The sequence below is a fragment of the Scyliorhinus torazame genome, chromosome 1 (assembly GCF_047496885.1).
Source record: "Scyliorhinus torazame isolate Kashiwa2021f chromosome 1, sScyTor2.1, whole genome shotgun sequence".
NCBI lineage: Eukaryota > Metazoa > Chordata > Chondrichthyes > Carcharhiniformes > Scyliorhinidae > Scyliorhinus > Scyliorhinus torazame.
The window spans coordinates 273,129,202-273,156,433 of record NC_092707.1 but is presented as its reverse complement, the minus strand read 5'-3'; the positions used below and the strand labels follow the sequence as shown (position 1 = coordinate 273,156,433).

The 27,232-nt window shown below is 48.8% G+C and overlaps 1 protein-coding gene across 6 annotated transcripts in view; it reads right to left on the bottom strand.

Annotated features, from left to right (window-relative positions):
* Positions 1 to 27,232, bottom strand: part of plcb1 (phospholipase C beta 1) — a 1,179,298-nt gene that overhangs the window by 286,072 nt on the left and 865,994 nt on the right. For all 6 annotated transcript variants that reach the window (XM_072506091.1, XM_072506102.1, XM_072506120.1 and 3 more), the window contains 3 exons: positions 11,135 to 11,281; positions 4,054 to 4,211; positions 628 to 710 (listed from right to left, as the gene is read on the bottom strand). In XM_072506091.1, the coding sequence (XP_072362192.1) occupies positions 628 to 710; positions 4,054 to 4,211; positions 11,135 to 11,281 (388 nt within the window). The remainder of the gene's footprint in view (positions 1 to 627; positions 711 to 4,053; positions 4,212 to 11,134; positions 11,282 to 27,232) is intronic.

Below are 27,232 nucleotides of genomic sequence, written 5' to 3'. Positions count from 1 at the left end.
CCCCCTTTAATGTGCTGCCGAGACAGCCAGTTTGAACGGTGATGTTACAGAAACCTGACCTTTCATCTCTATTTCACCTCAGTTTAAATTTATCGCCCAAACTCGTGGCAGCAAATGAGGACATCTCATATCGCTGCTCTGTTCCTCACCTGTGGGCAGGATTTTTTCACATGGCAGGGTTTCCCGCACTGTCACTTAAAGATTTGGTGGGGAACGAATCCCTGTCGATCATAGCAGCCCCACGTCCAGACAATGCTCCGAGGAGTGTTAATTGATTGGAAGCGGTACCTCCCTCCCTCATTTATGCTGGAGTCCCACCTCAGTCGGCCCAATCATCGCAATGACTTTTTAATAATGCTGCAAAAATTAACACATGCCAACAGTATTTCTCTGACTGCTATTTAGGTGCATGCCTGAATGCACTTACTGTAAAGAGGCTTGGGAAGCTTTATTGGATTAAAGGTGCTATGTAAATGCAAGTTGTTGTCGTGTTGCTTCTATTAAAGGGATCTCATATGGATGTTTGGAATACGGTCTGATAATACCTTCAAAATGTAATTTCTAGCCCTGTGTGTTTTCAGTCATTATAACAATGCACCATTATTGAAAATTGGTGGAAATACTTACGAATCAACATGGTTTTCAAATGAGAGGATCACTGGATAAGGAGAGGTTTTGAAAGCACACTCAGCAATAGCTTCAATTACTTCCTGCAAAACAATGGGAGAAAAAGTATTCAGTTTGCTGCAATTTGAGGAGATAATTTAAATTCACACGCCATCCACTAGTTTTCTACATTCATTAACCAGTGTCGACTGACATGAATATCTTATGAAGTCTCCACAAATCAAAGCAGCTTCAAAACTCTGTTGTATCTTGACATGAAAATGCAGTTGTTCAGACAGTTAAAAATCAGAGGCACTGTCCATAGTACCTGACTTTGAAAATATGAGCAGCCAAGTTGAGACATATGTTAATCACAATTCAGCATTGAACGTCACCATCGAATCTACCTTACTGAGTTGTGGGGAAGGGAAACGGACTTCAAACCGAAAGGAGAGACAAAAATGCATTAAGCATGCATCAAACCCATTCAATGAAACTCTGCACCAGCAATACACGGTGAAATATTCATCCGTGAAGACATAGAAAAGAATGAAAAACTAATTAAGCACATTCTAGACTTTCTCACTTGCAACCCACAGGTTTAGCTTGACTCCCAAAGCCGTCAGTTAAAATAAAACAATCATGTACAATTTCAAACTTCCCCACTGTCAAGGTAATATATTGGCCTGGATTTTACAGTTTGCAGTGAGTGAAAGACACTTTCCACTCACTGTGTACTTAACTTGCCCAGAGACATTGGGCAAAGAGTCACTTCAGGCGGATTTGTGGGGGGTTCTCGCCAGCTCAGTCGGTGACTTCCCCACCGCTATCTAACCACATTTAGCCTCTTTTTCGGGCCCTGGGGAATTTCTCCCCGATCAAGCTCACACTTCAGGGCGCAATCTACCGAATGGGGACAATGTCCTATTGCGTGAGATTAGCCGGGTGTTTCCTGGTGCTCAGAGTGCCAAGAAACACCCTGCTATCCAAAATCCATCCGGATGGATTCTCAGTGGTGAACTCCCCGACGAGGCCACATTTAACCCTGTTTCCTGAGCACCTTGGCAATCCCAGGCTGGCACCCAGGTGCCACTGCCAGGGTGCCTGGGTGGTGCCAGTAGTGCCAGGGTACAACCCTGCCCAGAGGGAATGCACCTAAGGGCCTCCGATCTCCTGGGAGACCTCCACAGGTGTCCTTCCGTCTGGTCCCGGTTTATGGAGACCAGCACTGAAAGGCACTCACCCAAGGTCTCCAAGGCAAAGGAATTAGCTCCCATACATTGTTTATATCTCGGGAAAGCATATTAGGGTGAGGCTAGCTGTCTCACACTAATATGCAGATATGCCAGAAAGTGATCCCAACCACAATCGGTGGGATTCACATCATGACGTCTCGTGAGATCACGTTAGATCTTGTGAGGTGTGGCGAGCTGAGCAGATCCCAGAAGTGCGATCTCCCAACATCTACCGGTCGCGTGGCGCCATGTCCTCTGCTTTTCGGGCGCACCGCAACCGGTAGATGCTGCCAGGAATAATTTTCATCACTGGAGAGCTGAACCTGTCGTCCAGACCAGCTCCTCAGAGATCGGGCCACCATTTTGAAAGGGAGCCCCAATCTCTAAGTGAGGTTGAGGGTCGCCCAGACTCCCCAGCCACGGGCAATGTCACCCCACTCAGACATGGGCATTACCGCCCTCCCCACCCACCCAAGTGAGACAGCCTGCTATGGGGTCCCAGCAGGCTCCCCTTTTCAGGTATCCTCAGGTTCCCTTAGGGACCCTGTCTTTCAGGACCCACACCCTTCACCCTCCCAACCTTCTGGAGGCCCCTTCATACTTGTCCCCCGCCCTCCCATCCTTTGTACCCCATCCCTCCTTTCATGGGCATGGCCCCTCTCAGGCCCTGACACCTGGCAGTGCCAAGGTGCCCGGGTGCCTCTGGGAGAGCCAGTGTGCCAACCTGCCTTGTCCCTGACCAGCCAGGGGCCTGCAATGGCCAGGGAGACCCCCCGACAGCCGTTCTGCCTGGTCCTCGTTTGCATGAACCAGTACTAATTGGCACCCACTGGGGTCTCCCTAAGGAGACCAATAAATCCGGGAGCCAGTTAGATTCCACATCAGCACAGTTATTTGGGTTTTTAACCCACTTAGCCGTGTGAGTCGATGGTTCAATCTCACGAGGCGTAACTGCTCTCCGGATCCAGTGGGAGGCCTCTCCCGACATCTACCAGCTGCGTCCTGCTCCGATTCCAGTGAGATGCGGCCGATAGATCGCGCCTCTTCTGTGGGCTGTTTGCAAGGTTGCGATTAAAATTACGTATCTGTGTGGTGCTCACTGCAGGAGGCCTGTGAACGGGGCAATTTTGACCAAACATATTGAAGAATCCTTGTTGAAACACATGTCTTTGGCGGGGTGGCATTTCCAAGCCTGGTGGTGGAGGTGAAGTTCTGGTCAGGATTGGACTTTTGGGTTTCCCTTATAATATAATTGCCAGCGTCAACAGGTTCCCCCGTCCAGAAGCCAACGTGACAGACAGGGGGCTCTGCACCTGATATGGTGGGGAACACTGAACCATAGAATTCCTATAGTGCAGAAGGAGTCCATTTGGCCCATCAAGTCTGCACCAACCCACTGAAAGAGCACCCTACCTATGCCCACTCCCTGCCCTATCGCTTTAACCCCACCTAACCTGCACATCTTTGGATACTAAGGGGCAATTTAGCGTGACCAATCCACCTGACCTGCACATGTTTAGACTGCAGTTGGAAACTGGAGCACCCGGAGGAAATCCAGGCAGACACGGGGAGAATGTGCAAACTCCACACAGACAGTCATCCAAGGCCGGAATTGAACCCGGGTACCTGGTACTGTGAGGCAGCAGTGCTAACCACTGTATCACTGTGAATACAGAGGAAACATTGTTGCAGGAGGCAGTTTTGTGCTGCATGGGTGGGAATTGTAAGTTTGGAGGGGTATGGATGGTTTGTAAAGTTAGGAGATGATCAGGGTGGGAAGAGGCAGGGGGTGGGGGTGGTCAGAGACAGGCCAGAGTAGGGGTGAGGTGTTGATGGCCATGGTTTGGTGTGGATATCTAATCATGGGGACAGGTGGTGGGCTTAAACATTTTGGGTGTTAAAAGTCTTCAGACAGAGTCAAACCATGGACAGAATGGTTGAATTTGAATTGAGCAATGTAAAAATGTGTTTTTATTTAACCGTGCTCATGTGAGATTTGAAAACTATCCCGTTTCTGAATGTCAGAAGCATTCAAAAAAGCTATTGCGTAGCCTAATAATTAATTGAGACCCCCTCCCCCCATCAGTTCCCTTTCAACCAACAGCACGCTTAAGATATTCCACACTGAGGAGCCTTTACTGTCAGAAAGACAAACTCAACACAGCAGGATGGGCAAAAATGAAACCAGCAGCAACAAAAAAAAACATTTCACCTTGAAACATATTTCGGTTGTCATCGTAAATCCATGAGTGATGACTGGCTCTTCCTCCGTAGAACGTCCCTTCCAGCAGTCAAGCTCCACACACCGACATCCCGCTAATAAGACCTGGCGGTACATTTCAACGGAAGAGTTTCCAGCCAGTTGTCCAGCTGTAGTAACACAACACAAAATAGAAAGCAGCTATTTCAGTGACACATGAGGAGAAATGGTATCACTTCCGCTACAAACATAGCAAGGCTAACATTTGATTTATAATTTCAGCTTGCGGTGGCGTGGGCGGGGGCAATCGAGAGTCTGGGGGAAAAGATAAATAATAATCACTGCAAGCATAAATAAGGAATAGGACGTTAGCACATAAGACATCGGAGGACAGGGTTGTTGCTGGTGTAGACATGATGGGTGAGGCACAATCAGTTTGGCTGGAGATTAAGTTGAATTCAAACTGAGGCTTTATTAGCATCTGATGTGTGGCCTCCTACAGCAGCTGACGAAATGGCTGCGAGCTGAAGGCCACTTATATTTATAACCCGGCTCCTGGGCGGAGCTAGCATGCAGGGCCCCAGGTGAACCTGTAGTAGGTTCTACCGTACAACTCTTAATATAAGAACACAGTGGTTAACCACATTCACCCCCTGTTAAAATTGAGTCCGGCGGGCTTGGTGGATAACTATATACAATTTGCAATCTTTAATATATACAGAACGGTAAAAAAATGTCTCTGATCATCCGGTGGGCCGGTCAGAGGTTCAGCTGGTCCGGCGCCTTAATCGTCCTCTGGGATCAACGAAGTGGAGCCGGTGATGTTGGTGCTGTCGTGGTCGAAGTTGACTCCGGGAGCGTGCCGTAATCCTCTTCATCAACGGGGTGGGCAGGGGGAGGACGGACAGTCCTGGGGGGGCGGGGGGGGGGTGATGGGGGCGGCGGGGAAGGGGAGGGTGGCGCTGGGGGCGACGGGGGTGATGCGGGGATGGATCCTGCTGGTGCCAGGTCTCTGAGGGAGACGGTATCCTGGCGGCCGTCGGGGAACGGCACATAGGCGTTCTGTGAGTTTGCGTGGAGCAGGTGCACCCTTTCCACCAACGGATCCGCCTTGTGGAGCCGCACATATTTACGGAGAAGCACGGTTCCCGGAGCTGTGAACCAAGTTGGGAGTGATACCCCGGATTGGACTTCCTGGGGAAGGCAAAAAGACGTTCATGTGGTGTACTGTTAGTGGCAGTGCAGAGTAATGAGCGAATGGAATGTAGTGTATCAGGGAGGACCTCTTGCCAGCGGAAGGCCGGGAGATTTCTGGACCGTAGGGCCAGCTGAACGGCCCTCCATACCGTCCCATTCTTCCTTTCTACCTGTCTGTTTCCCTGGGGGTTGTAGCTCGTCGCTCTGCTGGAGGCGATACCCCTGCTGAGCAGGAACTGATGTAGCTCATCACTCATGAGTGAGGATCCCCTGTCACTGTGGATGTAGGCGGGGAAGCCGAACAGAGTGAAGATAGAATTAAGGGCTTTAATGACGGTGGCAGACGTCATGTCGGGGCATGGGATGGCGAAGGGAAAACGGGAGTATTCATCGATCACACTGAGGAAATACGTGGGTCGATCGGAGGAGGGAAGGGGGCCTTTGAAATCCACGCTGAGGCGATCAAAGGGGTGTGAGGCCTTCACCAGGTGCACGCGGTCCGGCTGGTAGAAGTGCTGTTTGCACTCCGCACAGACCTGGCAGTCCTTGGTGATCGTCCTTACTTCCTCGACGGAGTAGGGCAAATTTTGTGCCTTAATGAAGTGGTACAACCGAGTGACCCCTGGGTGACAAAGGCTGCCGTGCAGGGCCCGGAGTCGGTCTACCTGTGCGCTGGCACATGTACCTCGGGATAGGACGTCTGGGGGCTCGTTGAGTTTGCCAGGGCGATACCTAATCTCGTAATTATAGGTGGAGAGTTCGATTCTCCACCGCAAGATTTTGTCATTTTTGATCTTGCACCGTTGTGTGTTGTTCAACATGAAGGCAACCGACCGTTCGTCAGTGAGGAGAGTGAATCTCCTGCCAGCCAGGTAATGCCTCCAATGTCGCACAGCCTCAACGATAGCCTGGGCTCCTTTTTGACGGATGAGTGCCGAATTTCGGAGGCATGGAGGGTGCGGGAATAGAATGCCACAGGCCTGCCTGCCTAGTTGATGGTGGCGGCAAGGGCGACGTCCGATGCGTCGCTTTCTACTTGTAAAGGAAGTGTTTCGTCTACAGCGTGCATTGACGCTTTGGCAATGTCAGCTCTGATCCGGGCGAAAGCCTGTTGGGCCTCGGCCGTCAGGGGGAAATGAGTGGACTGTATGAGTGGACGGGCCTTGTCCGCATGGTTTGGGATATACATAGCGTAATACGTGAAGAACCCCAGGCAGCGTTTGAGGGCCTTGGGGCAGTGAGGGAGGGGAAGCTCCATGAGGGGGTGCATGTGGTCGGGATCGGGCCCCAGAACTCGGTTCTGGACCACGTAGCCAAGGATGGCTAAGCGGTTTGTACGGAACACACACTTCTCCTTGTTATACGTGAGGTTGAGGAGAGTGGCGGTGCGGAGAAATTTAGCGAGGTTGGCGTCGTGATCCTGCTGATCATGGCCGCAGATGGTCACATTGTCTAGGTACGGAAACGTGGTCCGCAAGCCGTACCGGTCGACCATTCGGTCCATCTCCCTTTGGAAGACCGAAACCCCATTGGTGACGCTGAAGGGGATCCTAAGGAAGTGATATAGCCGGCCATCTGCCTCGAAGGCGGTGTATGGCCGGTCCGATTTACGGATGGGGAGCTGGTGGTAAGCGGATTTCAGGTCCACCGTTGAGAAGACCCGGTACTGTGCAATCTGGTTAACCATGTCAGATATGCGTGGGAGGGGGTACGCGTCGAGCTGCGTGTACCTGTTGATGGTCTGGCTGTAGTCCACGACCATTCGGTTTTTCTCCCCAGACTTAACCACTACCACTTGAGCTCTCCAGAGGCTGTTGCTGGCCTCGATGAAGGCCTTATCCTGGGTGCTGTACCATCTGCTCCTGGTGGTGACGGGTTTGCAATCTGGAGTTAGATTGGCAAAGAGGGAAGGAGGATCGACCTTTAGGGTCGCGAGGCCGCACACAGTGAGGGGTGGTAAGAGTCCGCCGAATTTAAGGGTCAGGCTCTGGAGGTTGCACTGAAAATCCAGGCCAAGGATAAGTGCAGCGCAGAGGTTAGGGAGGACGTAGAGGCGAAAACCGTGGAACTCTACGCCTTGGACTGTGAGCGTGACCGTGCAGTACCCCTGTAATTGGGCGCATCCTGGATCAGCGGGAAGATTTTAGAGCTGAGTCTGGAGAACAAGATTTGAATCTTCTGAGCCTCTGGAACAGGGGTCAGCACCGCGTTGATATACGCTTCAAAACAAGCTAGCCAGTGCTGAAAGTCCTTTCTGGCGTCGCTTGCGTGTGGATCCAGCTGCAGGCGATCTGGTTTAATACGGAGGCCCACCTTCTGAATCAGATACTAATAAATTGAGGCACGATCAATTTGGCTGGAGACGAAGTTGAATTCAAACTGAGGCCTTATTAGTATCTGATGTGTGGCCTCCTACAGCAGCTGACGAAATGGCTGCGAGCTGAAGGCCACGCATATTTATAACCCGGCTCCTGGGCGGAGCTTGCATGCAGGGGCCCAGGTGAACCTGTAGTGCAGGTTCTACCATACAACCCTTAATATAAGAACACAGTGGTTTACCACAATGGGCCAAATGGCCTCCTTTGACCCCGTAACAATTCTGTGATTCTGAGTTGGCCATAAGACCCTTTGAGCATGCTCCACCATTCCATAAGATCGCGGCTGAACTATTACCTCATATTCACTTTCTGCGTTATTCCATAACCCTCGATTCCTTTAAATGCCCAAAGATCTATCGATCTCAGTCTTAAATATACTCCACGGCTAAGCAGCTACAGCTTTCTCGGTCAGAACATTCCACAGATTGCCGTCTTCTGAATTAAGAAATCTCTCCTCAGCTCAGTCCGAAATGGCCGAAATTTAGAAGATGTGATACAGTACTTAACCAACAGGCAAGTGTTGATTGATAAGATAACAGAGCCTCCATTCACATTGTGCTGTGCTTCTGGGTGGATTTTTCTGTCAGAACAAATTATCGAGGGTTGGCCATTATGTTGCACATGCTCAATGCCTGCAGAACTACATTTTATTCTGCAGGAAAACTGTACTTACAATGCTGCGTCTATCGATAAACAAGGGTGCTGACTGCGGGCAGAGAGCCCGGGATGGGGTGGGGTGGCGAGAGTTCCTCAGTCCGCTTCACCTCACCTCGATGTCCAAGACCCGTCTGATGGCATTTGCAGGTGGCCTCTAAATTTGCCTGTCTGAAATAGGTGGCGAGGCAGCTTAAATATTTCTGATTGTGGTATGCTGATTGACATTTTCAGGTACAAATGGCTGCAATGTGCTCACCTACTTGCACCCCTTAGCCAATGTTCCTTGAAGCGACTGCCGAAGGTCCCTCAAAACTGTAGCGGAGGAAATGTTTTGATGTGTATTGGTGGGACTGAGAAAGGCAAGGATTCTCCTCCTGGGCCTGCGGTGATGGACTCCTCCCACCCTCCCACTCTCCTGGCCCAACCTGCTCGTTGGTTCAGCGTGGGAGTCAGATAATTAAACTGCCTTCCACAACTGCTGAGTTGCAACAGAGGGCATGATAAACGCCTACAGTTCACAGGTGGCATTCAAACGTGGTCTAAACTGAAAGTGGTTTGCGTTTCCCCACAAATACAAAGCGAATAAAAGACTTGCATTGATGTAACATTTCTCATGACCGCAGAACTCCTTTGTTCATCTTCGCAATAGTGCCCTGGTGTCTTTTACATTTAACTGGGATGGCAGATTCAGTGTAAAATCTCATCAATAAGACGGCACTTCCAACGGTTCATTGGATTGTTTGTTGTCTAAACGTTTGGTCAATAAGATAGGTTATGCCTAGGGCTTAAATCAGAGGAGAGAAGTTGAGAGTGCAGAGGTTTAAGGAAGGAATCCTAGGGATAGGATGTTCTTGTCAGCTTTGGAATCCCTTAATCAGGCTTAAATAGGGGAACATGACACGAGGTGGGGGGTGATATAGCAGAACTGACACGCTGGCGAGTGGTGCTATTTTTAAAACCCTACTGCCTCCATTCCTGGCTTCGGCCGGGGCTCAAAATCCTGCCCCAGATCTTTGGGTCCGGACAACTGAAGGCACAGTCGCAATTAATGTGTTGAAGAGAGTGGGAAGCCAGAGTTGGAGTAATGCAGATTTCTAGGATTGGAGGAAGTTAGACCCAGCTACAAGAGGGGACATGCATGAAGGAGTCTGAACATGAGGAGGAGAATTTTGCATTTGTAGTGTTGGTGGATTGTAATAATCTCTCTGTCAAATTGGATGAGTAGGATTTGGTGCAGGTTGGGGTAGGGGCAGCAGATTTTGGATGATCCCAATTTCATGGAAGATGAAGGATGGCAAGCTGACCTTGACAGCCCTGGAATAATGGGGTCTGGAGGCCATTAAAAGCATGAATGAATGAGGGTTTCAGCAAAAGCTGGGCTGAGGCAAGGGCAGAGACAGGCAAGTCCAGAAAGGTGACAGTTCTTTGGAAGGTGCTTCAGCGACTTTGCGCTCCAGAAAAGTTAAAGTCAAACTGTGGACCAAATTTGATGTTGGACAGCAAATGCCAGATGTATCATGACATATTTTTTAAAAGTGTCTTCTCATGGAGATTTTGGTCTAGACAAAAAGGCTTCTTCTGATCATAACATAAGAACATAAGAACTAGGAGCAGGATTAGGCAATCCAGCCCCTCGAGCCTGCTCTGCCATTCAATAACATTATTAATCTTTCTTAGTGTCACAAGTACGCTTACATTAACACTGCAACAAAGTTACTGTGAAAATCCCCTAGTCGCCACACTCAGGTGTCTGTTCGGGTAAACTGAGGGAGAATTCAGAATCTCCAATTCAACTAACAAGCATGTCTTTCAGGACTAGTGGGAGAAAACTGGAGCACCCGGAGGAATCCCACGCAGACATGGGAGAACGTGCAGATCCGCACAGACAGTGACCCAAGTTGGGAATTGAACCTGGGTCACTGGCACTGTGAAGCAACAGTGCTATCCACTGTACTACAATGCTGCTCATACGATCATGGCTGATCTCCTGTCGACCTCAACTCCTCTTTCCTGTCCTTTCTTCATAATCCTTCAATCCATTACTGGTTAAAATCTGTCTATCACCTCCAATTTTCTCAAAGTCCAGGTACCCACTGCACTCTGAGGTAGAGAATTCTACAGATTCATGACACTTGTCCACAGTAGCACAGTGGGTAGCACTGTTGCTTCACAGCTCCAGTGTTCCAGGTTCGATTCCCGGCTTGGGTCACTGTCTATGTGGAGTCTGCTCGTTCTCCCTGTGTCTGCGTGGGTTTCCTCCGGGTGCTCCGGTTTCCTCCCACAAAGCCGAAAGACTTGCTGTTAGGTGAATTGGATATTCTGAATTCTCCCTCTGTGTACCCGGACAAGCGCCGGAATGTGGCGACTAGGGGCTTTTCACAGTAACTTCATTGCAGTGTTTATGTAAGCCTACTTGTGGCAATAAAGAGTATTAATTACTTTGAGAGAAGTAATTTCTCCTCATCTCTGTTTCGAATCTGCTACCACTTATCCTAAAACTATGACCTCTCGTTCTATAATGATCCACAAAAGGAAGCACCCGTTTCCATTCCTTGACTACTGGACGGTACATATTAGTAGATCTTCTGCAATCATATGGTCTGACTCAAATGTAATTTTCTTCCTAGTTGTATAACCTCCTGATCAATGAAGACTGTCTCATGGATGAGGCATCGGAGAACATAAAACTTCCAGGCCCACAGAGCTTGAACCTTCTGAAGGTGTTGAGTGGGAGAACAATGCTTGCTGCTTTCTCTTGTTCAATCAGTCATTAGTTCAAGGGTTGTGAAGGTCATTCTGGTGAAGCATTTAACTCTAAGGCAGACAATCCAAGGTCTCCGCAGGCAGTCTAGATTTCTTACCTGTGAGGTAGGTGTTATGTGAGGAGTTGATGAAATAATGCGACATGGGTTGAGTCATATCTTCGCTCAGGTCTAACTTTTCAGGCGGAATGACTCCATTCTCATCGCCGCTCAAATACTTCTTGAAACCATCGATTGATATTTGCCCTGGAAACACACAAGATAAAACAAATTCTTAAACTGCATGTCTTCAACCAAACTACACTTGAACACAGAATGCCCAAACATATCCCTCATTGGATTAGGTTAAACCAAATTCCCAGGGTATGTACATCATCATATCTTTTATAGAACAATCTAGATCTCTAAACAAGAATTCAACAACCAGCTTCAATGTTACTGCTGGAGTCAATCCATGCAATCGACATGTGCTATAAAATAGTTCCAATTTGATGTTAACTCTGAGAATTCACATTTATTCCACCAATTTTGGTGTCTTGTGCATCTCTGATTTTAATTGCGCCTCTTTTAGCGGCCATGCGTTTAGTCGTCTAAATCCTATGCTCTGGAATTCCCTCCCTAAACCTTTCTTAGGGCTTCCCGCAGAGGGAGAGGGAGAGGACACACATAAATATGAGGGGTGGCGAGTCCACCTCCTTCCCCCACACCCCCAACCCTTTTCCCTTAATACAGTGTGTCGTAAGGCACCCACTAGCCCACCTGCCCTTAGGCCTATTGAGGCATTTAACTGGAGCAGGTAAGGACCGAATTCCACCTCCGTTGCCATAATATGGTGGAAGGTGGATGAGAGTGGACAGGTCATTTCTACAAAACCTGAGTTGGAAAGGCAGGAAGGAAAGGAGTACCTCCTTCTGGGACTCCCCATGCGCATTGGGGATCCTGCTCAAGACGGTTCTCCTCCCCCCCCCCCCCCCCCACTTGTGTCTTGCCCCCGGCCTCCAAAGCCCAACGCTCCTACCCCGTCTCCCAATGTCTTCTCCCACCCTTCCCTCGGGTGCCCAATGCATCACCACCCAAAAAGCCCAGGCTTATGCTAGAATCCATTTTCTCTTCTTCATGGAATTTTGTGCAGTCCCAGCAGCACCTGGCACTGAGTTCTGGCACTGATAGGACACCAAGAGCTGCCGTCCAATCTGATTGGACCTTTAGACTAACAGTACAAAAGAAATAGGTTGCTGATGTAAGTGGGTTGAAAGCAACATTAACAAAGGTTTGTTGAATAGGTTTTCACTGTACAAAGGCTGGTCCTAGACTAAGGGCAAAAGCCAGCAAAGTAGCCGATGATGTCACTCAAGTCATGTGACTCGGTTCTTAAAGAGACATTGCACACACCTACAACCCACATATGTAACAGTTGTAGTGAGCGGGAATTGGCGCGAGCTTCCCAGCTCTTGGCCCAGCGAGGCCGGCAACACTATTCAACGTTAATTGGTCCACCTAATGAGGCCTCACGGGCTTCTCACCGCAAATGAAGGCTCGCCAGCTGATTTGCCGGCACCGCGCTCGCCAGCCCCCCGCTAACAAGGTCGAGCAGCACTTGCTCAGCCAACCCCAGCCAGCTCACAACAATGGTGCCAAGGAGACCAGCCCCAAGATTCAGGGGAGGCTCATAGATGCTGTGGAGGCCAGGAGGGATGCCCTGTTCCCCCGAGGGTCCAGGAGGGTCAGCCATTGGACAGCCAGTGACGCCTGGGATGTGGTGGCGGCGGCAATGAGTTCGGGGAGTGTGACCAAGAGGACTGGTCACCAGATAAAAGCAAATTACTGCGGCTGCTGGAATCTGAAACCAAAGAGAAAATGCTGGAAAATCTCAGCAGGTCTGGCAGCATCGGTGGGGAGAGAAAAGAGCTTGTTTCGAGTCCAGATGACCCTTTGTCAAAGCTTTGTCAAAATGGAAAGAGTTTATCCAGGAGCTGATGGAGACATTAGGGAGCGGCCAGGACATTCAGAGGGCAATGACAGCGTCACTCTTGGAGGAGTCCCAGAGGCTACGGAGACTGGAGATGTCGCCGCAATGTGTAGCACCGGGGCCAACGCTGCTAGGGTGGTGACCGCAGTGCACGACTTCGGTACCATTAGTGAAGGTGTCCAGGGCGTCGCGCAGTCGGTGACTGTAGTGATTTCTGTATGTAGTAATACATGATCAGGTAATGTTAAGCAAGTACATGCAAATGAATACTAGATAGCCACACTACCAAGACCTATAAAAAGATTTTCCCGCTCTTTCCTCGAGGAGAGTGTGTTAGGAGTGTGGAGAGTACAGAAGGAAAACAGCTAGAGAGAAGAAGTTAATAGATCTTAGTATATAGCATTATCTTATTTAATAGTTTAATCTACAGTTATTTGTTTGTTTACTAGTTTAGTATTGAAGTAAAAAAAACTCACTAGTTTATTTCATATTACTCAATAAATGACTTTATCATCACTGGAAGAATACGTCTATATTTCAACAACTCGGCTAGACAAAAAGAGTAATATATATATTACAATATCGTAATATAACAGTGATGGCCATGGCTGAGGGTCTCGACAGAATGTCCGCCTTGCTGGGAGATGTCAACCAGTACCAGGCTGGCCTTGATGAGGTTCTGCGGGACAGGGGCATTGCCGAGGCTCTGCAGAGCATGCCCCAGTCACTGCGGAGCAGAGCTGAGGGCATCAACACTATGGTGCAGACCATGGGGAACCGCCAGAGCTGGCAGAGTCAGATGATGCAGGTGCATCCGGAGCTCGGTCCAGCTGCTCCTCCATCCCATGGCCCTATGGGCACCGACCGGTAGGAGGGGGCGCTGGGTGCCAACCCGGACCCGTCCCATGGAGTGAGGATGGTGGCCATCAGCTCCCCCGAGTTCCACTCCTCTGATGAGACTGCATCTTGCAGCCAGCAAACTGAACAGGCTGGCACGGCTGAGCATGTGCCATCGACAAGTGAGCTGGGACCCTCTGGCCCCAGAGCCTCCAGAGGGCGCCCACCAGGGGCATCAAAGGCCACAGAGCAAGGTAAGCAGCTGGCTGCCTCCACCTCAGATGTGCATCCTGGGGAGACACCTCGATGTAGTAGTAAAGCTAGGAAGGCAAAGCACATTGAGGATCACAGAGGGCACTGGGGAGGGGGGGGAATAGACGGGGTGGGGGGGGGGGGTTGGCTAGGTCGGAGGTGATGGGTGGTTAGGGGTATGGGACGGGCAGCACCATCGGGAGGGTGGGGAACTGCATTACACATTAAACTCTCTTGAACACAACCAGTATAATAACTCTGTCACTTTCTTCCACCATGTAGGCCGACCTCTGAACCCTTGGCCCATCTCTCAAGGCATCTTCCCCTCCCCTCCGGGCACACCGCGTGCAGATGATGGGTGTGAGCAAGCACTCAGCAGACAGGCAAGGGTCAGACTATGGCATAGATTCAGGAGCACTGCCGCTCAGTTCTCTACAGGTTATCATTACTCCTCTGCCCTGGACAGTAATCCGCTGATGCTGCCGGCTCAGTCCCAGCACCCTGGAGTGAGGTGACACATACCCTCTGAGGGTGGGAAATGGGAGTGAGGGGTGACGGACTAGGCCGCTTCATAATTGAATCGGGCGGGTATGAGGGCCTGCATGGCCCTCCGGGCTTTCCGGACCCTTGCCGCTGCCGGCTTTCCTGCAGCCTCCAGCTGGTCCTCAGGTTCCTCCCTGTTATATTACTCTTTGGTAATATATCTCGTTACTCTTTGCTTCGTAATCCAGAATGATCTGATGGTGTGATTCTGAAGAAACCACCAATCTTTAACTTAAAGCAAAACTGATTTATTGACTAATGATTGATTAATATTAAGTCTGCATACTCCACAGAACTATAACTAGTAATCAAGTAATATACATTAAAGTATTAACTAATTTAAACTACACGTGCTAAACCATGCTGTGATCCATGTCTATTACACTCTACAGTCTAGTCACTCCTGTGTTGTTATGTTAAGCCGCTACTTGGTGTAGGCGTTGCTGAAGGATACTTCAGACCTTGAGGTAAGTTGAACGTATTTATTGAGCGTTTAACAAAGCTCCTAAATCCCTGAGAGTTTGGGGGCAATGAAGGAGGCATGTGGGAGCAGAGGGGGCATTGGTGTGGTCCCCCATCTGCGATAACCACCGGTTTGCCCCGGGGAGGATGGACCGGGGGTTCCGAATTTGGCGGTGTGCTGGAGGAGAAGTTTGCATTGGCGGAGGGAAATGAATTCCGATATTTACAGGTACGGGACTTTTTGCGGAAGCAGGTACCAGCCTTCCCACTCCTGCCGCTAAGGGGGATTCAGGATAGGGTGGTTTCTAGAGGATGGATAGGGGAGGGGAGCATCTCGGACATATATAAAGAGCTTATGGGTTCGGAGGAGTCGCAGACCGAGGAGCTGAAGTGTAAGTGGGAGGAGGAGCTGGGGGGTAGAGATAGAGGAGGGCCTGTGGGCGGACGCGGTATGTAGGATAAAAAAAAACAAAGCTCCTAAATGAGTTCTACACTCTACTAATCTGACACTAGTAACACAGTACATTCTACTAATCTATATGAACTTGCTCTAGACGACGTGCTATGGTATGGCGGTGCTGCTAACCACACACGTCTTGCTCTCTAGGTTTCTGCCGGAGGAAGGGGGAGGGCCTGTGTGCCTTGTCCTTTTTATCGTGGTCGTGTGGTGCCCTCTTGTGGTGATGCCACCGCTGGGTGTCCTGATTACCCATTGGTTGTCTCCTGTTCTGATGACCCATTGGTTACGTGTCTGCATATCATTACATCTCCCCCTTTTTTTTGTGTGCCTGTCTAATGTGGTAATGGTAGCTATGGTCGACAGCATTAAAGAAAACAACCTGATATGCATGATTTGTATATACAGTAGACATAAGAAGGCAAATGTTCATAAGTCCAGTCTCTGGGGTCTCCGTCTTATCCTTGATGATCTCCTGAGAGGTGGCGGAGGGGATGCCGGTGCCTTGATAAGTGTGTGGGAGTCACGACTGGTGGAATCGTGGTTTGTGGTGTCTTGAGGTGGCGCTTCAACAGGTGGAAGTGGAGGGGGAATTGGTTGTGGGCATATGATTTTCCGAAGTGCCCTTCGATTTTGTCGAATGATGCTGCCGTCAGCCGTTTTTATCACATAGGATCTGGGCGCGGCCTGCCGAATGATGACAGCTGGGGCAGACCACCCGCCATCATGTATTTTGTTCCTGACAGTGTCTGCTGGGGATAGCGCGTCCAGATCGGTGGCATGTGCGTCATAGTGCTGTTTCTGACTGTCATGAAGCTGTTGCATCTTTTGTAGTACCGATAGGTGATCTGGATTGGGCAGGTGTAGGGCTGGAAGTGTTGTCCACAGGTCCCTGTTCATCAGCAGTTGAGCTGGTTACATGCCAGTTGATAAAGGAGTCGCCCGGTACGCGAGTAGTGCAATGTGTATGTCGGAGGCGGAGTCCGAGGCCTTGTGGATAGGTTGCTTGATGATGTGCACCCCCTTTTCGACTTTACCTTTGGACTGCGGGTAGTGCGGTCTGGAGGTAGCATGCTCGAAGTTGTAGGCTTTAGCAAACGTGATCCATTCTCGACTGTAGAAACACGGGCCATTGTCGCTCATGACAGTATTCGGGATGCCATGCTGCGAGAACATCTCTTTGCACACTTTGATGATGGTCTTTGAGGTGAGGTCGGACAGCTTCAGCACCTCAGGATAATTTGAGAAGTAATCAATGAGTAGGATGTAGTCGCAACCATCCGTGTGGAATAGGTCAATGCCAACCTTGGACCATGGAGAGCTTTCCAGGTCATGTTGTTGGAGCGTCTCCTTGCCCTGATGAGAACAAGTTTTTCGTCTATTGCCGGAAGGTTGCTTGCACACATTTGTACCTGCGATTCAATGTGCTGGATGATCTCCAGTGGCTCACTCGGTGAGGTGACAGAGCGGGATAATGCATCTGCAATATTGAGCTCTTTGCCAGGCGTATACACAAGATTGAAATCGTACCTCCGGAGTTTGGGCAGAATTCTCAGCAATCGGGGCGTCATGTCGTTCAGGTTCTTTTGGATGATGTGGACCAGAGGTCTGTGATCTGTTTCAATAGCGATCTTTAAGGTCATATGTTTGATTTTTAGCAATTGCTCTCTCAGAGGATCAGAGTGGATTCCAAAAACGACTTGGTCTCTGATCATGGAGTCAGTTATGTCACCAAAGTTGCAGGATTGCACTAGAATTCTAATGTTAGTGAGATAACTATTGAAGGATTCATCTTTACCTTGCATCCTTTGTTTAAAAATGTAGCGCTCAAATATTTTGTTTGTGTCAATCTCGCAGTGGCTGTCGAATGTTTCCAGGATAGTTTGGTATTTTGTTTTGTCCTGCCCTCCTGTGTATTGAAACGAGTTGAAGATCTCTATCGCGTGGTCACCCGCAGTGGTCAGTAGGAGAGCTATCTTCCGAGCATCGGTCGCGCCGTTCAAGTCGGATGCTTCTACATATAGTTGGAATTTTTGCTTAAACGAACGCCAGTCAGCACTAAGATTACTGGTGGTCCTGAGTTGACGAGGAGCCTGTGTCTTGTCCATCGTGCCTGGATTCGGTAGCTGTTTGTGTTGGCTCTATTGCCAAAGAGCTGTCTGAGTTTGTCTCTGACCTTACTGAGTTGAACTAGGTAGATTCAGTAGCCACTCCTGTACCATGTGTTGTTATGTTACTTTGAGTAACATAAGCCGCTACTTGGTGTAGGCGTTGTTGAAGAGTACTCCAGACCTTGAGGTAAGTTGAACATATTTATTGAGCGGTTAATAAAGCTCGTAAATGAGTTCTACACTCTACTAATCTGACACTAGTAACACAGTACACTCTACTAACTATATGAACTTGCTCTAGACCACGTGCTATGGTGTGGCGGTGCTGCTAACTACACACGTCTTGCTCTCTAGGTTTCTGCCGGTGGAAGGGGTGGGCCTGTGTGCCTTATCCTTTTTTATAGTGGTCGTGTGGTGCCCTCTTGTGGTGATGCCACCGCTGAGTGTTCTGATTACCCATTGGTTGTTTCCTGTTCTGATGACCCATTGGTTACGTGTCTGCATATCATTACAACTCCTGGTTGGAAGAGACCCAAGATCCCCTGAGTTCTCAGATTTAAAGTGGGAACTAGTGGTGCCCTCTAGTGGCTGTGTTACACTGAGATGTAATAATTAACCCTTTACATATCTATATATATATACCTATCATTACACGCCCCAGCTTCGTCCTCCAGCCTCTGCTGGCCGGCGCCATCTTATCAACCTCATCCTCCTTGTCCTTGGCCTCCACCTCGGAGATGGCCACATGGTCCTCATCACCAACCTCATTGTTGCGCCGCTGCTGTGCGAGGTTGTGGAGGGCACAGCAGACCACCACAAAGCGGGCAACCCTCCGGAGGTCATACTGCAGGGCACCACCGGAGTGGTTGAGGCATCGGAGCCGTATCTTGAGGAGTCCGACGCACTGCTCAATGATAGCCCAGGTGGCCTCATGGGCCTCATTGTACCGGGTCTCCGTTTCGGTCACCGGGTTTCATACTGGTATCATTAGCCAGGTCCTCAGTGGATTCTCCTTAACCCCCAAGAGCCAGCTGCCATTCCGGGGGGGGTCCTCGAAGATGCCGGGGATGACCAACTTGACCAGGATGTAGCTGTCGTGCACACTCCCCGGGAAGCATGCACACGCATGCATTATCTCTATCTGGTGGTCGCACATGAGCTGTATGTTCAGGGAGTGGAACCCCTTTCGGTTAACATAGGGACCCCCAGATGGCCCGTGAGCGCAGTTCAACATGAGTGGCATCTATTACCCCTGGACCTGGGACATCCCGGTGATGGCAGATAAACCTGCTGCCCGGGCTCTTGCTGAGCCTGGTCCACGTCAAAGATGATGTAGTTTTCCACCCATGCAAACAGGGCATCCGTTACCTGCCGGGTGCACCTGTGGGCTGTGAGATACCGCACAGGTTCCCCCTCGAGCCCTGGAATGATCCCGAGGTATAAACGTTCAGGGCTGGGTGACCTTGATGGCTACCGGGAGCGTGTGTCCTCCTGCTCCATGTGGTGCCAAGTCTGCGAGGACATGGCATAGGTGCCATACCTTATCCTTGTTGAGATGGATCGTCCTGCAGCACCCACTGTCCATCATCAGAACCCTGGGCTGTTGCGGGACTCCCCCTCTGGGTCCCTCCCTGGCCTGATGAACGGCCGGGACCTCATTGTGTGGTGGGGTCCGGCACATGGGCCGCCATCTCAAGCATCCGCTGCTGCTGCTGCCGCCGTCTCCGGCGTCTGGCCGCCCGGCCTAGCAGCAGCACCACTGGGTCAAGTTCTGGGTCCAAAATCCCTGCCATAGCATTCGGTATTTATAAGGCATTGGGAGAAGGTGTTGGATTGACAAACAACGGTGGCTCCCACCCCAGACCCTCCTATCTCCCACTGATCCCTCCCTCCCCCTGCCCAGAACGACCTGCCCATACACTCCTGGCCGCAGCGGGCCCCCTCACTGGATCCCAGGTCCCCTCCCCATGGCACTCACCCACCCTCCGGCCGTGGCCATTTCGGATGTTCGGAAATTGGCTGCTGCGTGTGTGGTGTTGCCTCCCGCTGTGTTCCGGCACAGTGCCCAGGCATTAAGGTGTGATTTGGATGCTAGGCAATGACTCCCACATGCTACATGGCCCGTTACGCACGGGAATCCATTTGGGTTGTGTGAAGTGCTCACTTCACCGCGTTTGTCAATTCCCTATTAGCAATAGTCTTCAGCTGCACGGCCAGATGCCTCGGCAGTCGATGGCGGTTATGGGTAGTCAGTAGCCCAGACGGGCAGGACAAGGGTTGTCCCAGCATCGGGTAAACATGATCCAGTGGCTGGCATGGTGGTGCTGTGAGCGGTTGCCACCCCTCCATTTGTCTCCTCAGCGCCCCCGCCTTCCCATGGCGGCCCACCACTGCGGAGGGTCCCCTACCCCCAGCAGGGCGTCCCCCACACCCCGCCGAGCACTAGGGTAGCAAGCCCAGCGCCCTCGGGCTTTTTGCCTGTGAGTCAAGATGGCTACTCACCTCCTCGGCTCCCTCAGAAGCCCTCCTGCCAGCTTCAAATTTTTAGAATGGATTACTAATCGGCGCCAGCATGACCACTTGGTGGGGAGGCCGATGAATGACAGGAGGCTACAGGATATGGGGAGGCTCCAGTCAATTGTATGGAAATGGGGCTTAAGTGGTGATAATAGTTTTCTCGCCATGCTACAAGATTCCGTATTCGCCCAAGGGAGCGGGTCGGTTGCATCGCAAACTGTTTTGCACCTGGCGCGGTTCTCGTTTTCGGCCTCTCCCGCTATTCTCCGGCTTCGTTTTGCTTGAGCGAGAGCGCAATGAGGCCGTAGAATCGTGCCCAGTCACCCATTTTTCAATCGATGATCTGAATTATTAATTCCCATAAGAATGTTCCCGGATACCGGAATGTCAGTGGTAATTGGGGCAGCCCATAGTGCCTTATAGTCACACTCAGCTTTGCTCAGGTAATGCTATGGCAGCACTATGCTCAGAGTGTCAGCTCGGGGCTGAAGTGAGGTCAACAGAATGCTGCATTAAAAGCCCTGACACTCTGAGCAATGCATGAAGAAGAGAAGCCAAGCGGCTGGTAAACCAGCAAGTGTGGAATCAGCGGGGTAAAAATTCAGGCACACATGGAGTGGGGGGTATAGGTGAGGTGCGCAGTGTGGCAGGAAAAGCCAAGGACCAATGAGGAAACTGAACTCAGGCTACTATTACCATCACAGCAGCTCTCAGGTAAGTGAGGGTGGTCAGGAGGTCAAAGGTTAGGAGATTGGAGGCTGGGCTGTGACGCCTCTTCAGTCTTATAAGTAAATATCAAAGTTGTTTTTTAGGTAGCAGGTAGTCATGTGGTTTAGTTTTACTGCATGCTCTCAGGGCTGGTGTTCGTGCAGGTCGTCTTGGGGAAAACCAATCTTCCAGTGGAGGCCTCAACCAGGCCTCAGCTCCTTCATTGGTTACGCAAAGGACCTAATGACTCTTTCAAGTGTGGGGCCTTGTCACCTATATTTTTCCTTTGCCAGTATGGTGGGTGGTACACTTTCATCTGAATGCAAGGTGTGGCCGTCCTGCTTTATTGAAGGCCAAATATCTGAATTTATAGGGAATAAAAGAACATAACATTGAGAAGTAAAATTCTGAGCAGTGGTTATTGGAAAGGCCAAGCAGTTGATTAAACAATGGTTTAAAATGCTGGGAGTGCTTTTCAGTAGTATTCATTGATTGAATAGTCAATTATCGGGATTATTTACGTAAGCAGCTCAATTAATCACCACAATTAAATTCCACTGTGGTACCCTACGCAGCCACGAATCAAACTTACCTATTAACTCTTCATTGTCAGCTACAATATCAGTATCTATTTGCCCATCTATCTGTGTTGCCAGTTTCTCAGCCAAAATTCACAAAGACATGGAGGTTGGCTGTGAGACATAGGTTAGGAATGTTATATTACAAATATCACTGGTACACAATGCCTTCTTACAGATGGATCCCATCATTTTAATACAGGTTGCGCTTTGACAAAGGGTCATCTGGACTCAAAACGGTAGCTCTTTTCTCTCTCTACTGATGATGCCAGACCTGCCGAGATTTTCCAGCATTTTCTCTTTGGTTTCAGATTCCAGCATCCGCAGTAATTCGCTTTTATTTTAATACAGGTAGCAGAGTGAAGGATAGCATCAACTTGATTCAAGAAAAAAAATCTCACATTTATTTCTCAGGGATGAAATAGATGTCCAAAAGATCAAATAAATTTAACCAAACATTTTAAGGTAGCAACACGGTCGCACAGTGGTGAGCACAGTTGCTTCACAGCTCCAGGGTCCCAGGTTCGATTCCCGGCTTCTGTCACTGTCTGTGCGGAGTCTGCACGTCCTCCCCGTGCCTACGTGGGTTTCCTCCTGGTACTCCGGTTTCCTCCCACAGTCCAAAGATGTGCGGGTTAGGTGGATTGGCCACGCTAAATTGCCATTAGTGTTCAAAAAGGTTGGGTGGGGTTACTGGATTACAGGGATAGGTTGGAAGTGTGGGCTTAAATGGGTGCATTTTCTAAGGGCCGGTGCAGTCTCGAAGGGCCGAATGACCTCCTTCTGCATGGTAAATTCTATGATTCTATGAAAGAAAGACTTGCGTTGTTATAGTGCCTTTTATAACCTCAGCTGATCGCAAAGTGCTTCACCAACAAAAAAGTACTTCTGAAGTGTAGTCACTGGGGTAATGGAGGAGACGCGGTAAACAATTTGTGCACTTCAAAATCCCAAAACAGCAGTGACATAATGAGCAAATAGTCTGCCTTCAAATGTTGTATGAGGGGCGAATATTGGCGAAGACACTGGGGACAATTCTTGCTCTCTCTCTCAAAAAAGGTACCCTGGAACTTTTTATGCTCCAGAAAAGGGCAAAATGTGGCCATTAATTAGCCATCCAAAAGGTGGAGAAGGCACCACAACAAGAACACAAGATAGCAAAACCTGTCAACAGAATAAAGAAGAGTTTGAACAGAAAACCCCATCACTGCTTTTCTGTCAGAAAGCTACAGAATAAATACACTGGCAGGTATTAAACTGCCAAGCAGATCTGTCGTAAACAGCAGAGCTACAGTAATTACTGATATTACTACTCATTCCTTCCTTGGAATGCAGAACTGCACAATCTCATGGCACAGGAATAGATTAAATAAGGCAAAATACCGGGGAGTTCTGGAAATCGAAAACATAAACAGGAAATGCTGGAAACGCTCAGCAGGTCTGGTAGCACATGCGAAGAGAAAGACGGGCTTAAGGTTAAGTCAATGGTCTTTTTTCAGAACTGGGAAATGTTAGATCCAGGGGAAAGGAGGATAAAAACACTAGCTGCACTAACAACCAATTGAAGATAATCAGTCCAGCTTGTAACCTGGCTCATTTACACATGCTCGAAGAAACATGCATTGATGTTACAGGACCCATTCTCTGCAAATTAAAGGAATATGTTCAAGACTTGAGCCTTTGTTGAATTACCCGGACCTTGGGGAGCCTATAGTTTCCTGTTGCTTTCTCCATGTTAGCGCCACAGCCAATTACAGTTAATTTTCCAACGAATCAGCATTCATTTTTCCTGTAGCATAAATTGTTGTAATGGTTTGAAATTTGTCATTCTTACATTTGTCCTGATGAGTGCAAGTTGGAAAGTTTTGGCAACAAGTCTCTTTTCAGCAATAAATTTTTATTGTTGGGTAAAGGAGCAAATTAACGTGGAATGCCTTCATTTAAATAATGGTACACATAATCATTACATCCTACTTATTCTGCCAACTTAAACAGATGGGGAAAATAACTCACAAATAACGATGCTGGGGCAACTGCATAACATTTATAAGTCAAGCCTTACTGCTATTTGCTTAAATTGTTTTCCTAAAGAAGCCGATATTTAGGTTTGGATCAGGGGCCATCCAAACAGCAATTCATAAATTATATTTTGATTTTATCCATTATCATCTTTGAAAATCTGCTGGGTTTTTTATTAATTCAAAGTCCGTAAATTAATGGGTTGCTGAAGATACTTCTAGTGAATCGTCATTAAAATCACTGCAGAGTGAACTGAATACAGCCGCATGAACATTAGAGGAAAAGCAATAAACTACAAGAAAGATGAATTTGAAAGCCAAAAATAAGGGAGCTGGGCAGCATAGTGAGTTAATAGACTGACCTCTTACACTGGAACCTGTTTCGGATTGCAGCTTTAAGCTAGAATGAGGAAAAAACCCTTCCCTTTCTGTCAGATGATTGGGTCGTGTTTAAACTTGGTTTGATTGATGTCAATTTCAGCGCTCCTAGTAATTGCAAGCCCACGACATCAAATGCATAATTTGCCACAGAGCAACGTTAAATGGACAATCACACTCTGAGATTACATAAAAGAGAAAGGAAACTATTTCCTCTGGATTATACTCTATTGAGGTTAGTTAAGCTAATAGTGTATGTGTAGATAAAGTGAAGGGAGTTTTATAGGAACAACATAGGAACATAGGAATTAGAAGTAAAAGTAGGCAAAGAAGGCCATTCAATCAGGTCATGTCTGATCTGTTACTGGTCTCAATTGCACCTCCCTACCTGTTGTCCGAATCCCTTTAACCCGTATTTTTAAATCAAAAATATATCTCGCTCTTTCTTGAAACCATTTAATGACTCAGACTTGGCTGCACTATGGGCAGTGAGTTCCACAAATTCACCACTCTCTGCGAAAAGTAGTTCTTCCTCATCTCAGTTCTAAATCTGCCACCTCTCAACCTATATCTGTGACCTCTCATCATAGATTGCCCCACAAGGGGGAACATTTGGTCAACGTTTACTTTATCAATCCCTTTTAGTATTTTATACACCTCAATCAGATCCCCTCTCATCCTTCTAAACTCCGGCGAATATGAATCAAAACTGTTTAATCTCTTCTCATGCGTCAACGCTTTCATCCGCAAAATCAATCTGGTGAACCTCCTCTGAACCACCTCCAATGCCGCCACATCCTTCCTCAAATAAGGAGACCTTAACTGGGCACAATACTCCAGATGTGGTCTCACCAACACCTACATAATTACAACATCACATCTCTACTTTTATACTCCAATCCTTTTGCAATAATGTCTTTTTAATTACATTCTGCATCTGCGTGCGCTCCAGTGCACCACAGCAGTAAGGCATGCCTCTACTGGGTGCGAAACCTTTAATTTCCCCAGCAGAATATCTCTCTGATTGATGAGTACAAAAGGTCACCAAAAGGGGCAGGATTCTCTGTTGCCCAACGCCAAAATCGGCGATCAGGCAGAGAATAGCTCCCGATGCCGGAATTGCAGCAGGCGCCGGTTTGGCACCGAATCATGATGCTCCGACCCCTCCAAATCGGCATCATTGAGATGCCTGTTGTTGCACCCGCGTTCGCATCTTATTAGCAGGACCACCCACGATGCTCTGCCTCTGGTGGGCCGCATTCCCGACGGCACGTGCCACGTGTGGTCTCAACAGTCGTGAGTCTGGCTTGGCGGCTGAGGAGAGAGGACGTACGGGCAGTGTTCAGTACCGCCATACTTCGTCGACAGTTGTGCCGCTGGCCGGGGGGGCTTCTGCCAGGGCTTGGGGGAGTAGTCGGGGGTGGCCGGGCAGTGGGCTGTGGGGTCACTGTGGACATGTACATGGTCCAGCACAACCGGTGCCATTTTTTTGGGTGTGATCGGTGCGTTTGTGGGGGGTGTATAGTCTACGCGTAGCTGCAGCTTGTCAGCCCTGCGCGTGTCCAGCATAGACCCGGTGATTCCCCCAATATTTATTGTGTGTTCTGCCGGTGTTTCACACGGCGCTGGTGCTAGCCCCTCACCGGTAGCGGAATCGGTGCGGGTGTGGAGCCAATTTTTCCATTGTGCAACTGCACGGATCCTCCATTGGCGTCAGCACTTAGATGTAGGAATGGAGAATGCAGCCCTAGGTTAATCAGAACCCATTCCTTTCATCAATTTCGCAAGAATGGTTCCATGTTTGAATACTTTCCCTCACTTCCCCTTGAGCACTCCAACCTTCCAACATAGAACTCAGAGACACTGAAAGCAGGCTGACATTTTGCCGGGTTTGCACACACTTCTGGATCACGCGCCCTCGGAAGGATGTGAAGATCTCTGAGACGGTGCAGAGGGAGATTTACCAGAACGGTTCCTGGGATGAGGGGATTTTAGCTCCCAGTGTTCGAGAATCTGGGGTTGTTCTCCTTGGAGTGAAGAAGATTGAGGGGAGATTTAATAGAGGTGTACAAGTTTATTACAGGTTTAGACAAAGAAAACCTTTTCCTATTAGCTGATGATACAATGACTAGGGATTTAAGGTTTTGTGAAATAGATACAAATAGATACAAAGGTGGGGGGGGCGGGAATGGGAAATGTGAGGAAGAACATTTTTAATGCAACGAGCGGTAATAACTTGGAACTCATTGCCCAGTATGCGAGGCCTGGATAGAGTGGACTTGGAGAGGTTGTTTCCACATGTAGGAAAAACTAGAACCAGAGGACATAATCGCAGACTAAAGGGACAATTCTTTAAAACAGAGATGAGGAGGAATTTCTTCAGCTACTGGGTGGTGAATCTGTGGAACTCTTTGCCGCAGAAGGCTATGGAGGCCAAATCACTGAGTGTCTTTAAGACCGAGATAGCTAGGTTCTTGATTAATAAGGGAATTAGGGGTTATGGGGAGAAGGCAGGAGAATGGGGATGAGAAAATATCAGCCATGATTGAATGGCGGAGCAGAGTCGATGGGCCGAGTGGCCTAATTCTGCTCCTATGTCTTATGGTCTTATAGTAGAATGGTGGAAAGACGATCAGTAATTTCTAAAGGACACAAGAAAGAAAGCAACTTGCAGGGCTATGGGGATAGAGCAGGGAATGAGACTGGGTGGATTTCTGTGCAGAGAACTGGCTTGAACTCACCAGGCTGAATGCCCACATTGTCTTTATGACTCCAGAAAGCAATTTGACATGTTTTTGAATAATCCACACACCTGGCTGATCAGATGACAAGGAAAAAGTTTATATCGCACTCACTAGATCTGTAACTTCTTCTGGTCTCTGTGCTCTCATAATTCTGGCCTCTTAATCATCCCCAATATTAAATGCTCCACCATTGGTGGTCATGCCTTCAGCTGCCTCGGATCCAAGCTCTGGAATTCCCTCCTGAAACCTTGCCACCTCTCTACCTCACTTTCCTCCTTGTAGACCTCGCTGAAAACCTCTTTGGCCAAGCTTTCAGTCATCTGTCCTGATACCTCCTTATGAGGCTCAGTGTCAATTTTGTTTGATAATAATGCTGTGAAGCATCCCGGAATCCTTTGTTGCGTTAAAGGTGCTGTTGGAATACCAGCTGTTATTGTTGATGGCATGACACCTTGGGGCAAAAGGTAATGCATGTCTATCTCACTCATTCGCACTGGTGTAAAAATTGTATCCCTTAAAAATGTGCTACTAAACTAAGCAATTTTCCTTACAGTTAATGAGCCAGCATACAGCACATCTGGAAGATTCTATGCTTAAATGTGAGCAATTGTTCAAAATCTTTA